The sequence below is a fragment of the Balaenoptera musculus genome, chromosome 10, assembly GCF_009873245.2.
Source record: "Balaenoptera musculus isolate JJ_BM4_2016_0621 chromosome 10, mBalMus1.pri.v3, whole genome shotgun sequence".
Taxonomy (NCBI): Eukaryota; Metazoa; Chordata; class Mammalia; order Artiodactyla; family Balaenopteridae; genus Balaenoptera; species Balaenoptera musculus.
Genome location: NC_045794.1, coordinates 18259182 through 18278305, shown reverse-complemented (window position 1 = coordinate 18278305; position 19124 = coordinate 18259182). Strand labels below are relative to the sequence as shown.

General features: G+C 37.5%; 1 protein-coding gene across 1 annotated transcript in view; it reads left to right on the top strand.

The window, feature by feature from the left end:
* ST8SIA1 (ST8 alpha-N-acetyl-neuraminide alpha-2,8-sialyltransferase 1) overlaps window positions 1-17784 on the top strand; it is a 153798-nt gene extending 136014 nt beyond the window's left edge. The window contains exon 5 of the mRNA XM_036867210.1: window positions 16897-17784. Within this exon, the coding sequence (XP_036723105.1) occupies window positions 16897-17383 (487 nt within the window). The 3' untranslated portion in view covers window positions 17384-17784. The remainder of the gene's footprint in view (window positions 1-16896) is intronic.
* The last annotated feature ends 1340 nt before the right edge of the window (window positions 17785-19124 follow it).

Below are 19124 nucleotides of genomic sequence, written 5' to 3'. Positions count from 1 at the left end.
CCTCACCTAATTTTATATGTCTTAAAATAAATCTATATATATATTTTTTTATAAGTATGTCTCAAATACTGCATGGGACATACTTTTTTTTTTTAGAAATTCATTTTCTTTTTATTTATTTATTTATTTATTTATGACTGTGTTGAGTCTTCGTTTCTGTGCGAGGGCTTTCTCTAGTTGCGGCAAGTGGGGACCACTCTTCATCGCGGTGCGCGGGCCTCTCACCATCGCGGCCTCTCTTGTTGCAGAGCACAGGCTCCAGACGCGCAGGCTCAGTAATTGTGGCTCACGGGCCCAGTTGCTCCGTGGCATGTGGGATCTTCCCAGACCAGGGCTCGAACCCGTGTCCCCTGCATTGGCAGGCAGATTCTCAACCACTGCGCCACCAGGGAAGCCCTCTATATCTGTTTTAAAGTTTACTGTGGCTTTAATTTCATATGGAATTTTAAAGAAATAAATATAATTGCTATTCTGAGAACTACAAAAGAAGAACCACAAAAGAAGAACACCTATGGTCAGAAAAACAAGCACAGTTTTATTTGTCTCGGAAAACAATGAAATTTTTCTAAATGCTTCGTGAGATTGAAAAATGATTATATGATTCTTAGAGGGTTTGATGTTTGTCAAAAATGATCATATTCTGTTTACAAGAAAATGAACTAGCTTCTAATGAGAGATTTGTATTTAAGAGTGCTATTCAGTTTCTAATTACCCATTTTCCGGTTTAAGACGGGGGCGGGGTGGGGGAGGGGGAAGGAATGGTTTGCATAAAAACCAGTGAAAGACAATGTTGCTTGACAAATGTGAAGGCAATCAAAAGTATCTCTTGTATTTTCTTAGTATTCCTGGGAAAAAAAAATTTTCCTGGGAAAAATTTTGTGTTTTGTCCTGTAGCATATTTTGGAATGAATTAAATGCATTTTGTGACAAAAATGCAAAAATGCTTAAAAATTCGCTCATTCCTGTATGCATTTATACACAATGAGTGCCTACACTGTGTCAGGCACAGTATTTGGCTTAGGGAATACAAAGATAAAGGAATTAGCCTTTTTTGAAGAAATCAGTAAAGGAGCCATAAAGAGAAAATTACATGACAAGGTAGTAAGTACCTTGATAAAACTAAAGTACTAAAAGGCACAAAGTTAGCTACCTAATCCAGGCTTGGGGTCATGGAAAACTCTCTAGCAGATGCCATGAGTTGATTCCTGAAAGATTACTAAGAATTAACAGGGCAATGGGGGTGTTCACTTCAGACAGAAGGTATAACATGTACAATGGCTTGGAGGCGTGAGTGGGCATGGCCCATTTGAGGAACAGCAGGTAATTGGGCCAGGCCGGGCAAAGGCAGAGAGTGCTGATGAGCGATAGCAAAAAAGAGAGGCTGCAGAGGTAGGCAGGGATTATCCAGAATTGCCTGGACAAGTTGAGGGCAAGCCATTGAAGAGCACCTCCTTGACGGGGGATTGACATGGTCAAGTTGGGGCTTGGGACAATGACTTGGGGAGCCTTGAGAAGGATGTGTTGGAGACAGAGATCAATTTGGATGTTGTTGCTATGATACAGAGGAAGACTGATGATGATCTGAAATAAAACTGTGGCATTGAGGATATGCATTAGTTAGGGTGGGCTAATTGCTATAAAAACCTACTGCAAATCTTCATGGCTTAATACAATAACGTATCCTTTCTCACTCACATATAATTTGAGGGCACCTGAGGAAGAGGAAAGGTTCTGCTCCATGCTGTCATTTATGAACCTAAACTTCTATCCAGTGGTTCCACCATTCCCCTGGGGCCATAGAATCCTTGACTGTGTCTGCTTTATTCTGTGTTACTGATAGAGGAAGGACTAGGGCAGGCGGATATTGGGGAGAGAGATTTTAGGGTCCAGGCTGAAGTGTCATACAGCAGTTCTGTCCAGAACGCATCACATGGCTTTGCCCAGCCACAAGGAATTCTGGTAAGTAGTCCTTTTGCATGCTCTGGAGGAAAACAAGATGGGTTTGGTGAGCACATGCCCCTGTTCAACTGTTTTTGATCTGTAGAATGTCCGTTTCATGTGGCTCAACCTGTAAGTAATAGAGAGAGACAAGAAAGTACACTCAAAAGATGTTATAAAAAGGAAACTTAGTGACCAGTTGGGTACAGAAGCTGTGAGAAGGGGAAGAATACATGTTTTAAGGCTGGGTTCAGTCACTGGTGGATGGTTGTACCATTTGTTCAGTTAAGGAATATGGTTGTTGCAAAAGATAATGGAGGGAAGATGCTGAGTTTGAGATGCTTCCTGCAGATCTCCACAGGACTTGCTGCCTCATTTTCTTTAGACCTCTGCTAAAATGTCACTCTAAATAAAATAGCAACACCCCACCCTCTCTTTCCTATCATCCTACTTTATTTTCTTCATGGAACTCCCCACATCGTGTTCATTTTTGTTTATTGGGTATCTCCTCTCATCACTCTAATGAAGGCTCCTAGGGAGCAGAGACTTTATGTTGTTCACTGCTCTATCCTATATTGCATAGAACAATGCCTGGCACATAACAGGTACTCAATAAATAATTGTTGAGTGTGTAAATGAATCAAAGTGGAAATGACCAGCAGTCTATTGGTTGTAATAATAAATGCTAATATTTATTGAGTGTTGACAATGGGACAGATATGGTTCTAAATACTTTGCAAGTATTAATTCATGTAATAAAGCATCCCTATAAGCTAGATACAACTAACATCTCTGTTTTACAGATGAAGAAACTGAAGTACATACAGCTGAAGAAACTTAACCATGCTCACAATGTTAGTTAGAGAGGAGATTCAAATGTAGGTGTTAGGGCTTCAGAGTTTACGCTCTTAACCATTTGCTATTCTGCCACATAATTTTGGAATGTTTGAGAACTGGGCTGGAGCCAGAGATCAGGAAATCATCAACATGAATTTAGATGTGAGTAGAGGTCAACCTACCCTTGAGATTTTTTTCAGACTGACCTGCAACTCCTATCCTGTATCAGCCAGAGAGTTCAATGCTCTCCCCAATATTTTGGGAATTTCCATAAGCTTAAATTTACATGATCATTGTTTATTCCAATTACCTGTTTCCTTCAATTACCTTCAGTTTACTTGTCTCCTCATCTCATCTCCTGTGACTGGTCTCTTCCTGCTCCACATCAATGTACACATGGATTAAAGCTTTCTTTCCTTAACTTTTCCAGAATACTGTTCCCAAAGGCATTATGCATATGTAGCAAAATTTATAGAAGGTTTGAGGTAAGAGAGTGGAGACACTGAAAAACTATCAAGCAAAGAATATAAAGATGGAACATCTGACATTTCTGTGCTTAAAAGTATCTGACCACCCTGTCACTGGGAAGGTCTCACTTGGTGTGTTACAGCTACTCTCTGGTCTCCTGGGATGTTGTTACTCCTCATTTCTTTTCTTTCTCCCTTCATCTCACCCTTTGGCTCTCCCCGCCCCCAAATTCCCATTAATTACATATGCAGGAGAGGTTAGTTATCACTTATTTCCCTTTCTACTCCCGGGACATACTCTTAGAATTTCACCTTCAACACCCAAAGCACCCTCTACACTTAAACAAAGGGAATTCTGTTTCCAAAAAGGACTCTGGCATCAGTTGTTAAAATAGTGTTTTCCACCCATTACCAGTTTGGGTCCTAGTTTGGGAAATGAAAGTGAATGAAATCTCCCAGAGAGTATGGGTGACTTGAGATAAGAAGAAATCAGCTATGGATGGAAAGAAAGAGATCAGGAAGCAGCTAGAGAGAGATGTACTTTTGAGAAAATTTTTGTTTGTTGTTAGTTTGTTTTCAGTGAGGGAGACTTGGCCAAGAGCTCACATGGGGGAAATGGGCCAGTGGAAGGGAATGGAAGAAGATAAAGGCAATAAAGAGGGTAACATGGACCAGATCTTTGAGAAGGTGAGAAGGAGTGTATCCCAGATCACAGGTGAATGAATTCATACAGGGCAGGAGGCATACATCTTCCCCTTAAGGAAAAGCTACACAGTGTGGTTTAAAGAGCATTGAATCACCAGTCAGATTGAGCTGAGTTGGAATCTGGAGTCTACTATATGCATTCCAGCTATGAAGCTTCTCTAGAATACTTAACTGCTCTGTTCCTCAATTTCCTCCACAGCAGAAAAGAGATAATGCCCTCTTCATAGAGTTACTACAAGGCTTAAGTAAGATAACACGTGTTAAGCAAGAACATTATAATAGAATTTGTTGATTATTTCCGTAATTTGATTATAGGTCTTCCAATTTCTCATCTGAGACTATCACTAATTTCATAAACAAGAGACCAAATCTACTACATTTGTTTTTTCATCTGCTTCAAAGGGATTTTGTGGTTTCATGGTCTCGTTGTCATTTGGAATTTTGATTAAGTTTTGAGGGTTGACTTGTTGCCATTGGGCCAGACCTGGTCTGCATGACTGTTTTACTTAGCCATTCTTTTTCTTTTTCTTTTCAATTTGAAATCCTTTAGATGGGACATGTACATTCCATTTCTAGATACACTCCCTCTTGTCCTGTCCTTGGCCCCTGCATATATTTTCCTAATCAGCTTAGCTCCTGGACACACTTGAGTTTTCAACCCATGATCTAGATTGATTTCTACTAAAATAGCTGATGCCACTGAAAACAAGTGTGTTACTGAATCTCCAGGTGGCATTTTCTATCTTTGTTTCACTAGATCTCTTCTCAGCATCTAGCACTGTTGACAAACTTCTGAAACTCTTTTCTCTTCTGTTATTGAACACTCCCCTGGTGTCCCCTCACCTCGCCCATCTACCTTTTGCTAGAATTCTACCCCCTTTGCCCACCATTTAAATGCTATAATTTGTCAGTGTTTTATATGTTGGCCCATTGCTCTTCTGGGTGATCTTACGTCCAGAGCTCAGAAGGTCCAAAATTGGGTAATCATCTTTCCCCTCAAACCACCTTCTCTTGTGTTGTGTATCATGGTGAGAGGAGCCACCAGAACTGAAAACACCCTCACACCTAGGAGGGACACAGATCTAACAACCGGTGCAGCATTCATACTAAATCAGCACGGACACTGCGCCTAGACCTCACCACTGCTTTCTAGTGACGTTAAGCCCTGCCCCTCCCAGTCACCAAAGTCAGCTTCTCTCTCCTCTCCTACAGCCCCTGGGGGGACACCCTCGTCATCTCCCTCACCGAGGAAAAATGCTCTCCATTTTTCCTTATGAGTAAAATCTCAACCTTGATTGGCAGTAGGTCAATCTTTTATACTGCCCTGTGCACCAAGCTAGCCTCATCGCTAGCTACTCCCAAGATGCTAAAGCTCTACCATATTAAATTATTTGCATTTTCCAGGAGTCCCCCTCTCTCCCCTCTGTGCCTTTGCCCACGCCGCTCTCTCAGGCAGGAATGCTCATTCTCCTCAGTTCCATGTACATAGCCAACTTCTGCTCAGTCTTCAAAATTCAGTTCAGATATATCCATCTCTGAAAGGCCTGTCCTAAATCTCTCTCCTCTTAGCCACATCCCCAGTTTAGGTTTGGAAGCTTCACCTTGCAAATATGTTTTAAAGTTTGCATTCTTAGGGCATGTTTTAATATGTACTATATATGAAGACAATAGCTTGGTATGAAGTGTTCTTTGCAATCTGGTAAAATATTTTCTTGTGGAAGAGGCACCCCCGTAGCATGAGAAGGTCCAGAGGAGGAAAATATTGTAAATCAACACAAAAATCAATGTTCATTGACAGAGGAAGAGGAAGCAACAGCTGGGTAAACAAACAGCTGCACAAAGAGACAGAAAAATGACAGCAACCATGAACATGGCAGATAGTCCAAAATATTAAAAAAGCAAGTAAATAACAGGAGGAAATGAGTTAACCTACTGGAAAATTGCTGAAACATTTGAACAGGAAGTAACTAATAAGAAAAGTGTTCAAATAAAAGTTATAGAGAAGAAAATTAGAACAAATATTCTGTGTAAAAGAAGTGAACTTTTAAAATGAAATATGCTTAAAAGATAAATTAACTTGAAACCTTGTGACTCTTTTTGTAAATGTGCTTTATATGGTACAGACAACATTATCATAATATTAAAAACTTAAAAAGAATAAAATTACACCCTAGGCCTAATTTATTGGTGTGTTGAAAAGAGTAAACTAAAAACTCACAATTGTCTTACTTTACATTTATATGACTATTAAGCTGCCTGACCTTTCAAAAGGAAATATCTAATAACACAAGTAACACATAAATATATTCAGCTTCTAAAGAACAGAAGCATTTCAGATAAGGCTGGACCCTCTTTTACTGCCCTATACCCACTGCTGTCCCCAGAGGTAACCATTGTTTTGAGTTTATTGTGTATCCTTCCAACGTTTTCCCATGCATTTATATACATATGTGAAAATATATATCTTTATCCTGTATGATAATCCACTATACAAATTGCTGTAGTAATTCTGCATCTTCATCTTTTTCATGTAACATTTTGTCTTGGAAATATTTCTGCTTCCTTATAAATAGAGTCGTGTTATTAAAGAATTGCCTTGTATTCATAGAATGGACATACCACTGTTTTGCCATTCCCTGAGTGATGGACACTTAGGTTGTTTCTGATTTTCTGCATACTTCAGCAAACATTCATGAATATTAACTTGGTTCCATGTGCCAGGCACCCTTCTTAGTGCTCTAGATTTAGGGGTAAACAAAATAAAGTCCTCTTTATATATATTCAAGAGGATACAAACAATAAACAAAGATATATATATCTTTGTTTACTATATATATGTAGTAAAATGTCATGTAGTGGTAGGTATAATGAACAAATGCAACAAATGTGAGAGAGATGGGGGTGGTCAGGAAAGATTTATTTGATGTGCTTTCATTTGAGCCAAGACTTAAAAGAGAAGTGAGGGAGGTTCTATAAATATCAGAAGCACCGTCAGAGAAACGGAAGTGCTGGGTCAGTAGGTGTGCATGTTGAAGATGCCAAATCACCTTCCAAACTGTAACAATTCATGCTTCCATTTGAAGCATAAAGTACCCCTTTTTCATACTCTTTCTAATACTTGTTATTATCATATTCCTTAACTTTTACCGATTGGATATGTAGAAAACTGTTATTTCACTGTAGTTTTAATTGTTACAGTTTTTAAAAATTGATATAAATGTATAATTTGAATGCTAGTGAGGTTGTGCATGTGTTAATATGTATGCTGACCCTTTGAATTTCCTCATCTCAGACTCGACAGCTCATTGTCCATTTGTCTATTGTGTTATTTGTATATTATTGATTTTTATTGTTTGTATCCTGATACTAATCCTTTGGGGTATTTTTTTTGCTTTTTTTAAACATCTTTATTGGAGTATAATTGCTTTACAATGGTGTATTAGTTTCCGCTTTATAACAAAGTGAATCAGCTATACATATACATATATCCGCATATCTCCTCCCTCTTGCATCTCCCTCCCACCCTCCCTATCCCACCCCTCTAGGTGGTCACAAAGCACCGAGCTGATCTCCCTGTGCTATGTGGCTGCTTCCCACTAGCTATCAGTTTTACATTTGGTAGTGTGTATATGTCCATGCCACTCTCTCACTTCGTCCCAGCTTACCCTTCCCCCTCCCCGTGTTCTCAAGTCCATTCTCTATGTCTGCGTCTTTATTCTTGTCCTGCCTGTACGTTCTTCAGAACAATTTTTTTTTCTTAGATTCCATAAATATGTGTTAGCATGCGGTTAATCCTTTGTTATGCATGTTGTAAACATTTTCTCTCAATCTGTTGCTTGTCTTATTAATTACATAACCTTTATCTTATAGAAATATTTAATTTTGAAGCAGTCATGTTTATCCATCTTTTCCTTTATGGATTTTGCTTTTAGTGCCTTATTTAACAAGGCCGTTTGTATCCCAAGGTCTTAAAAGTATTTTCTTATATTTTCTTCTAATTTTAGAATATATTTTTATTTCATCTGGAACTTAATTTTCTGAACACTATGAGAGAGGAATTTATCTTAGTTTCTATTATTTGGCTTGCCAGTTGTCCCTGTACAATTTATGGGGGTCAGTTTTTATGAATTGGTTTGAAATGTCACTTTCATCATATAGGAAATCCCTAAATATGCCTAGTTCCATTTTTAGACTCTTTATAGATTGTCTGCTCTTTCATGGATTCTGTTGTGTTTTTATTACTATAGTTTTATAATCAGTTTTGATATTTGGTAAGTTAAGTCCTTCCTGTATTCTTCTTTTATCTAAAATTGCCTTGAGTATGTATACTTGATTTACCTTTCATGTGAATTTTAGATTGATCATATAAAATTTTATTTTAAAATAATATTGGAATTTTGGTTGAGATTGCATTGAACCTATAAATTTATTTGGGGAGACATCTTTCAGTATTCATTATTGTCTCCGTAAAAATGTTATATATTTATTTTTAGGTTTCTTTCAAGGTGTTTGAGGACATGTTGCTATTACAAATAAAACCTTTGATACTATTTTTTTTTAATATGTGCTTGCTCTTGTGTAGGGAAACCATGGAATTTTAAAAGACTTTATTTTTTCAGAGCAGTTTTAGGTTTGCAGCAAAATTGAGAGGAAAGTACAAAGATTTCCCATATGTCCCCAACCCCACACATGCCTAGCCTCCCCCATTATCAACATCTCCCACTAGAGGTACTTTTGTTACCATTGATGAACCTACATTAATACATTATAATCACCCAAAGTCCATAGTTTGCATTGCGGTTCAGTCTTGATATTGTACATTCTATGGGTTTGGACAAATGTATAGTGACATGTATCCATCATTACAGTTTCATACAGAATATTTTCAGTGCCCTAAAAATCCGCTATGCTCTACCTATTCATCCCTCTCTCCCCCTCCAACCCCTGGCAACCACTGATCTTTAAGTTATACTATATCTGTAGCTTTGCCTTTTCCAAAATGTCATATAGTTGCAATCATACAGTGTGCAGCCTTTTCAGATTGGCTTATTTCACTTAATAATCTGCCTTTAAGTGTTCTCCCTGTCTTTTAATGGCTTCATAGCTCATTTCATTTTAGTGTTGATCATATTCTGTTGGATTGAAATAATACAGTTTCTTTATCCATTCACCTACTGATGGACATCTTGGTTGCTTCCAAGTTTTGACAATTATGAATAAAGCTGCTATACGTACACGTGTACAAGTTTTTATGTGGACATAAGTTTTCAACATCTTTGAGTTGAAGGAGCATGATTGCTGGATGGTGTGGTAAGAGTATGCTTAATTTTGTAAGAAACCACCAAACTGTCTTCCAAAGTGGCTGTACCATTTTGTATTCCCAACAGCAGTGAATGAGAATCCCTGTTACTTCACATCCTCACAAGTATTTGGTGTTGTCAGTGTTCTGGATTTTGGCCATCCTCATAGATGGGTAGTGGTATCTCATCGTTGCTTTCATTTGAATATCGCTGATAATGTATGATGTGGAACATCTTTTCATATGCTTATTTGCCATCTGGTGAGATGTCAGAGTCTTTGGCCCATTTTTTAATTGAGTTGTTTGTTTTCTTATTGTTGAGTTTTAGCAGTTCTTTGTATATTTTAGATAACAGCTCTTTATCAGCTGCATCTTTTGCATATATTTTCTCCCAGGCTGTGGCTTGTCTTCTCATTCTCCTGACATTGTCTTTCACAGAGCAGAAGTTCTTAATTTTAATGAAGTCCAGCTTATCAATTATTTCTTTCATGGATTGTGCCTTTGGTGTTTTATCTAAAAAGTTATCGCCATACTCAAGGTCGTCTAGATTTTCTCTTGCATTGTCTTCTAGGAGTTTTATAGTTTTGCATTTTACATTTAGGTTTATGTTCCATTTTGAGTTAATTTTTGTGAAGGGTGTAAAGTCTGTGTCTAGATTCATTTTTTGGCATGTGGATGTCCACTTGCTCCAGCACCATTTGTTAAAATGACTGTCTTTGTTCCACTGTATTGCCTTTGCTCCTTTGCCAAAGATCACTTTGCTCCTTTGTCAAAGACCCACTGTATTTATGTGGGTCTATTTCTGGGCTCCCCATTCTGTTACATTGATCTATTTATTCTTTTACCAATTCCATACTGTCTTGATTTCTGTACCTTTATAGTAAGTGTTGAAGTTGGGTAGTGTCAGTCCTCCAACTTCATTCTTCTCCTTCAATATTGTATTGGCTACTCTCAGTCTTTTGCTTCTCCATATAAATTTTAGAATCAATTTGTTGATATCCACAAAAGAACTTGCTGGGATTTTGATTGGGGTTGTACTGAATCTATAAATCAAGTTGGGAAGAACTGACATCTTGAGAATATTGAGTCTTCTTATTTGTAAACATGTGATGTCTCTCCATTTATTTAGTTCCTTGATTTTTATTTAGTTCATTAGAGTTTTGTAGTTTTCCTCACATAGATCTTGTACATATTTTGTTAGATTTATGCCTAAGTATTTCATTTTGGGGGTTGCTAGTATAAATTGTATTGTGTTTTTTATTTCAAATTCCATTTGTTATTACTGATATATACGAAAGCAATTGACTTTTGTATATTAACCCTGTATCCTGCAACCTTATTAGTTCCAGGAGCATTTTCAATTCTTTCAGATTTTCTACGTGTCATCTGAAAAGACAGTTTTATTTATTCCTTCTCAATCTGTATACCTTTCACTTCCTTTTCATATCTAATTGTATTAACAATGACTTCCAGTATAATGTTGAAAGTAGTGGTGAGATCCTTGACTTGGAGACATCCTTGACTTGTTCCCAGTGTTAGTGGGAGAGCTTCAAGTTTCTCACCATAAAGTATTATGTTAGGTGTAGGTTTTTTATAGATATTTTTATCAAGCTGAGGAAGTTCTCTCCTAGTTTAACTATGGATTTTTAGAAGTTGATCTAGACTTTATTGGTTTTAATAAATAATTTTTCAGTTGGTTCTCTTATATATTCAGATAGGTAATTATATCATCTGTAAATATTGATTTCCCCTTGTAAACATACTTGAAATATGTTTTCCAGTGCAGTATGTATATTTTTATGTGGTTGATGATCTGGACTTTATGATAATAATTGTTTTAATATATTTATGTATATATATCATACTATATATTTTCTTTTGTGACATAACATGTGGTCATTTTAGAAACTTTCAATCATGTTTTAAAACAATAGACATTTTAAAATTAAAGACTTAATTATGATTGTGGGTTTGTGAATACCTATCCATCTGAATTTTAATCCGTTTTGCTAAATATATTTTGAAACTATCTTGTTAGGTGCATAAAGTTTCTTGACTGTTACACTTTTGGGTGGTATTGTTCATTGGATCAATATACATTAGTTTATATTTTTAATTTATTTTATTGAAGTATAGTTGATTTACAATGTTTTGTTAATTTTTGCTGTACAGCAAAGTGATTCAGTTATACATATATATTCTTTATTTTCTATTTTTATGATTTAAAAAATTTAATATCTATTTTACCAAAATATTATGTGTATAATACATAGTTTTCAAGATCAAATAATACAACTGCTTTCAAATAGAAAGCAGCAATCTCCTGTCATACACTCCCCCAAGAAATGTTCCAAGGCCTTCAACTTCTCTAGCTGATTTTTCTCTAGTTACATTTTAAAGCAGCATGCTTAATTGCAATTAAAATATTTTTTTCCATTTATCTATAGATTTCTTATGGAAAAATTAAGATTTTTCTCTCTTAAAGTGCTCCTCACAGCACCACTCCCCCATACACACTTACACTTTCTTGATCTCTCAATACAGATATATCACAATCAAATCAATAGTCAGTGCTTACCTTAGTGTCTATCTAAGTACTGTTCACATCTGAGACAAAAAGTCTATTACAAGTATTTAATATCCAGTTCAACTTTTAATTTTTCCCCAGAGTAAATAAAGGCTTTCCATGCAACAGTCACTAATTCATCTCCAGACTCCCATTAGAGCTGCAAATCTTCTTTCATTACTGCCAACATGCTAGTCTGTCAGGGTCACTTTTTTGTTGTTGAGACATCCTTTTATTTATTCATTTATTTTTTTGTTAGCATGTGGTATTTGTTTTTCTCTTTCTGACTTACTTCACTATGTATGACAGACTCTAGATCCATCCACCTCACTACAAATAACTCAATTTCTTTTTATGGCTGAGTAATATTCCATTGTATACATGTGCCACATCTTCTTTATCCATTCATCTGTCGATGGACACTTAGGTTGCTTCCATGTCCTGGCTATTGTAAATAGAGCTGCACTGAACATTGTGGTACATGACTCTTTTTCAGTTATGGTTTTCTCAGGGTATACGACCAGTAGTGGGATTGCTGGGTCATTTGGTAGTTCTATTTTTAGTTTTTAAAGGAACCTCCATACTGTTCTCCATAGTGGCTGTATCAAGTTACATTCCCACCAACAGTGCAAGAGGGTTCCCTTTTCTCCACACCCTCTCCAGCATTTATTGTTTGTAGATTTTTTGATGATGGCTGTTCTGACTGGTGTGAGGTGATACCTCATTGTAGTTTTTATTTGCATTTCTCTAATGATTAGTGATGTTGAGCATCCTTTCATGTGTTTGCTCGCAATCTGTATATCTTCTTTGGAGAAATGTCTATTTAGGTCTTCTGCCCATTTGGGGATTGGGTTGTTTGTATTTTTAACATTGAGCTGCATGAGCTGTTTGTAAATTTTGGAGATTAATCCTTTGTCAGTTGCTTCAATTGCAAATATTTTCTCCCATTCTGAGAGTTGTCTTTTCATCTTGTTCGTGGTTTCCTTTGCTGTGCAACAGCTTTTAAGTTTCATTAGGTCCCATTTGTTTATTTTTGTTTTTATTTCCATTTCTCTAGGAGGTGGGTCAAAAAGGATCTTGCTGTGATTTATGTCATAGAGTGCTCTGCCTATGTTTTCCTCTAAGAGTTTTATAGTGTCTAACCTTACATTTAGGTCTTTAATCCATTTTGAGTTTATTTTTGTGTATGGTGTTAGGAAGTGTTCTAATTTCATTCTTTTACATGTAGCTGTCCAGTTTTCCCAGCACAACTTATTGAAGAGGCTGTCTTTTCTCCATTGTATGTTCTGCCTCCTTTGTCAAAATAAGGTGACCATATGTGCCTGGGTTTATCTCTGGGCTTTCTATCCTGTTCCATTGATCTATATTTCTGTTTTTGTGCCAGTACCATACTGTCTTGATTACTGTAGCTTTGTAGTATAGTCTGAAGTCCAGAAGCCTGATTCCTACAGCTCCATTTTTCTTTCTCAAGATTGCTTTGGCTGTTCGGGGTCTTTTGTGTTTCCATACAAATTGTGAAATTTTTTGTTCTAGTTCTGTGAAAAATGTCATTGGTGGTTTGATAGGGATTGCATTGAATCTGTAGATTGCTTTGGGTATTAGAGTCATTTTCACAATGTTGATTCTTCCAATTCAAGAACATGGTATATCTCTCCATCTGTTGGTATCATCTTTAATTTCTTTCATCAGTGTCTTATAGTTTTCTGCATACAGGTCTTTTGTCTACTTGGGTAGGTTTATTCCTAGGTATTTTATTCTTTTTGTTGCAGTGGTAAATGGGAGTGTTTCCTTAATTTCTGTTTCAGATTTTCATCATTAGTGTGTAGGAATGCAAGAGATTTCTGTGCATTAATTTTGTATCCTGCTACTTTACCAAATTCATTGATTAGCTCTAGTAGTTTTCTGGTAGCATCTTTAGGATTCTCTATGTATAGACATCCTTTTAGAAACTATCTTTTTCTCTCATAGAATCTGATTGATGGCTTTCTCAGCCTGCTGTGTAAACTGTCTTCCTGGAGATTTCCTTTACCTGAATCCATCTGTTGTTATATGTTCTAATTACTAACAGCTCTTTCTTATTACCTAAATTATTTTTTTTCATTTTATAGCATCTAAGTCTTAGTTCATGGGTGCAAATATTAATTAATAATTAATATTTCTAAACAAACTAATTATAGACTTTTAAGAGTTTTCTTCTGCCTCTTTAATGATCTTGGTTTTTTCCGAGTTCTTTCGTTCTTCCATTCTGTTCTCTGACTTTCGTGTTGGAGGCTTTCCTTCATTGTCTTCTGATCTTGACTATCTGTTCTTGTTTGGAGACTGGAAGCTCTGTGCAGAGACTGGACCTGTTGACAGGTGAGCTTCACTCTCAGTTGAAGAGAAGGTAGCAAGCTGGCTTTCTCTTGGGTGACTCCCAAGTGTCATAATCTACAGGTCTCTCTCTTGGCCCTCCATTGGCCTGGCTGCCAATACTGTATGAGTTGAAAAGAATCCCCAGTTTCCTGTGGGTTGGGCCAGGTATCATCTGGGCACACAGCCACTGTTCCTCCCTAGAGGCTGACACTCCCTCTCCACTATACACAGCGATAATTGGCCAGTGCAGGATTTTAGAGTTCAACCCACCTGCATGTTCCTGCTGCCCTATAATCTGAACAATAACCTTGTTGATTGTTCCAAGACACCCACCTTCTCCAGTATCTCCTGCCTTAAGGAATAGGGCACAACTACCTTTTAGAGCAATGCTTGGTAAATTAGTTTATGTTTTGCTTTCCTTCTATAAGCTTTCTGTTTTCAGAAGTATTCCAGATGTGGGGATTGACTGAAGGTTTTCCTTCTTTTCTTTTTTTAGGATAAATGTAGATTTTTTAAAAAAAAAAAACATCTTTTCTCTTATTTCTAGAGATTTGCTCTAGGAGGGAGAGCTGGGCCCTTACCTTCCCTGATTCTATTCAGTTTGCATCTTGACTGGCAACCTGAAGCGAACATTTTAACATTTTATTAATCACAATTGAAAAATTAGAAGATGTAAAGAAAGAGATGCTGAGGGAAAGATGCAGAGAGTTAGATAGCTTACATTGATGGTGTCTATCTTCTAAATAAGTATAGCCCCCGGACACCTGCATCAGCATCAGCAGGGAATGCTGGGTAAAAATTCAACTCCCTGTATCACTCTCATCAGAATCTAGGAATCTGTGATACAGGTTATTCTAACTAAAGTTTGAGAACCATAGTTCAAATGAAGTAGGAAGTTATCTGCAGGGTGTATCTACACGATTAGGAAAGTGTTAGCGAGCAGCAAATATGGGCGGGCAATGGAGAGAATAAAAGAATTATTAAGCAGAGCCTATTGAAGTTGGGAAGCAGGAGTTTGTGTTGGAGAGGCTGGCCCAGCTCCAGAGTATGGATCAGTGTCTTCCCTGCCTTCTTTTAGGGTAAAGTTATTGCACCTAAAAACTCTGTTGTCACTTCTCTGTCAGAGCCCAGGGAAAATTGCTAAGACAGGCTGCTGAATCAAGGACATGAAGAAAACTTGAGCAATTTCCCTTCCTTTGGGCTTTAGAAGCACATCTTTCTTGGCAGGCAGAGTTCATAACATTGATTGCGACATAAAATCCTGTGGATTTGTGTATTCAGAATTTCAGTTTCACATATTTCTGATGAGCCCTGCCAACCTGTCAGGCCAGACTTCCCTCTGCTGGTAGTGGCTCAATTCCATTCTCAAATGCTGCTTCTTCACCTGCACATAACCCAAGATAGGTGACTTCTGTTTGTGAAAGAACAAGAAGTTACAAGGCACTCACTGTCTTTTTGTCTTTTTTCACTTGAGCTACATCAGCAACCTCTTAACTGGTCTCCAGGCCACCAGCCTCTTCCTTCCCCAGATCACCAGAGTCACTTTTTTTGACACAGATGATTGACAACTAAACAAATTATGAAATATTTGTAATCCAGACAGTAAGTGCTCTAAGTACTCACTGCTGTGAAGGTTCTCAGTCATCACAGAGTGCAGCCCAAACAAATTAGAGATGCAAGGGTTTTGGCAACACACCTCATCTCCCATCACTGCCTCCACAATCCCTGTCTCGCTTGTTCCAGGGACACAGAATCCTCATCATTGCTTCAGGACACTGCACCCTTGCCTATGACCAAAGTGTCCTTTATAGTTTAGTGGTTGTTCTTCCTGTTGTTCCCCTAAGGAGATGTATTTAAATGTCATCCCCTCTCTGTAGCTTTCTTGGAACCCACCCTCTCTCTCCCAAGGCAGAATTATTTTTTCATCTGTATTTCATAGTAATTTAGACAAATATCAACGGTCGCACTTAGAACATTATATTGTGCTCACTTATATTTTTGTTTCACAATTGCACTGGAATTTCCTGAGATTAAAAATCGGGTCATTAAAATTTTACTTCCCCAATGCCTGATGCATAGGACGTGTACCATTAATTTTAGCTGAATACATTTGAATCAGAGATCCTCTTTCTATGTAATCCAAACTGAAAGAACATAGGAAAGTGGAGTTCTTTGGAGCAAGCAATATGGGCAACTCTTAGTGGCATTTTATAATAGAGACAAGTCTTTCTTTTTCCATGTAATATTATAATATAGCATTCACTGATTAAGCTGCATACTTATAGAATTTCAATGGTAAGAAGTATCTTAGAAGTGATTCCTTTGATTTGCAGATGAGAAAACCAGTCCTGTGCTTATGTCTACCACACAAGTAGCTTTTATCAAAAGCCTATCCAACAACCAACAATCTTTGTGAATTCATGAGTATTAAATCATTTTTACATTCCAGGCAAGTAGATTCTAAAAGAGAACAAAATGTACAATGCATTTTAGTTCAGAGGGCATCTCATTAAAGAATCTTAACTGGAGTTTAAGATGTTGCGGTGGGGAAAAGTCAGGCTACTTGATGAGAGATAACTGGTAAGTTCAAGGTGGATTTTAAATACAAGAGAAGTGTTTGTCTTGTTTTTTGCTGAGATGATATGAGCTATCAGGGCCATCAGAAGAATGGTAGAGTGGGTATTGATGAGTTTCTTTTCTCCAGGTTTAATTGAGCTTCTTCTTTTTGATAGGTTTCAGAACCTGCTGTGGTCCAGAAAGACGTTTGTGGACCACATGAAAGTGTATAACCACAGTTACATCTACATGCCTGCCTTTTCTATGAAGACGGGAACAGAGCCATCCCTCCGGGTTTATTACACACTGTCAGATGTTGGTGCCAATCAAACAGTGCTCTTTGCCAACCCCAACTTTCTGCGTAGCATTGGGAAGTTCTGGAAAAGTAGGGGAATTCATGCCAAGCGCCTGTCCACAGGACTGTTTCTGGTGAGCGCGGCCCTGGGCCTCTGTGAAGAGGTGGCCATCTACGGCTTCTGGCCCTTCTCTGTGAATATGCACGAACAACCCATCAGCCACCACTACTATGACAATGTCCTGCCCTTTTCTGGCTTCCATGCCATGCCGGAGGAATTTCTCCAACTCTGGTATCTTCATAAAATTGGTGCACTGAGAATGCAGTTAGACCCATGTGAGGACACCTCACTCCCACCCACTTCCTAGGGACTGTGGAAAAAGAAAGGACTGAGCCAGGGTATTTTTGTTAGGTTTTCTACGTGATTCCAAAAGGGAATGGTCAGGTCGTTTCATGGATTTGCGTGGGCCACTTGGAAAAAACGACAACAAAAACTCAAGGAGAACTCTACTTTTACTGTTGGCTGGAAGGACAAAAAAAGAAGTGAAATGTCCTATGAAATCTTTTATAGCACATTGGTGGATGTGCAACTAGTAACATGCTGATGAAATGATGTTGGTAAACCACATTTTCATGGTTCAAATAGCGATGGTACAGTTCACAAACAAGACAAAACTCTAGTTGTTGAAGCTGAGGAATTAATCAAGGTGTAGTAAATGAAATGCCAGGGTAAAAGTGTTAGTGATTATCAACATGAACTGGCTTAATTTAAAAAAAAAAAAAACTATCTTATTAAGACTAACATTAGAACTCTATAGGTTTTTAAAAAATTATTATTTATTTTTGCCTTATTTAAAGGCAGTGAGTAGGTGATGGGGTAGATTTTAAAAATCCCTTACTGAATAATATGGATCCAAAATGCCACAGCTGATTATTGTGATTTGTTGAACCAAGTCTATGTTAACTAGAGTTCCCTTCCCTTCCATTTAAAAAATGTTAAATAAGAATGACCTCCTCCCCTTTTGTCAGGTCTACTTAGACAATGTGAAGCGTTGTTGAATTTAGTCTGGGTTGATTCATTGTCAGGATGAAGAGCCACTTTCCCTCCTCAGAATTTAGGGCATAAACTCAATTTTAGGTGTGCATTATGTAACCTGTTTGCATTATTATTCTTTTAGTGCAAAAAACTGCAAATGTGAGTGCATTATTTATTTGCAAATTGGCAGAATTGTCTTCATAATTTAATGTTTGGAGATGAAGTAAAGCACAATGACGTAAAGCTTAGTCTCTGGAAGATAGATTGGAAGGCATATCCTTTTCTATCTACCATGGTATGTTCCCTCCAAGATAAAGAATATGCATGCACACATAAAAGAATGCATATATTTGTGTACCCTCTTACATAGACTCTCACACACACACTGTTAAACAAAGCTCATTCCTGTGTGATTATGAAAGCTGAACCCACATGACCTGGGATGGCAAAAATCTGTAACTGGTGTTGGAGAGCTACAAATGCATTATGTACTACCTACTACACCTTGATATGAGAGAAGCCAGCTTACTGCATGCTGCTGTAATGCTCAAACCAATATGAGATGCAAGCCTTACCCCCAAATCACTCCAAATGAGCAGAATTGGTTTAGTCAATGTGACTCTTCCCAACATCTCATGAGTAAGTCCTGTGTTAAGCATGGTCATCAAGCATGGTTCACACCAGTAAAGGGATGTGAATTAGTAGCTGTTTATTTCCTTAGTAACAGGTAGGACTGCTTAGAAGGCTTGTTACCTCAGCTTCGACACAACTGCACACAAACTCCGTTGACAGATTACAAGCCACATGTGTTTACATATAAGAGAAAGGTAAAAGAAACCTCACATGGTCTTTGTGCTTTGGGATGCCTTAATCTAAAAGGAGACAGTAGAAATCACTAACTATATTTTTAAGTGTCACCAAAATGTAGGTAAACTGTACCCAAAAGTCCTGCTTCATTTTTAATGGTAGAAACTTAGTATACAATATAGACTAAAACAGTTAAACAGGTGGCAGTTTTTGGTGGGTTAATTTAAAAGATACCAAGATAAAAAAAGCCCTTGGAAAAATTCTAC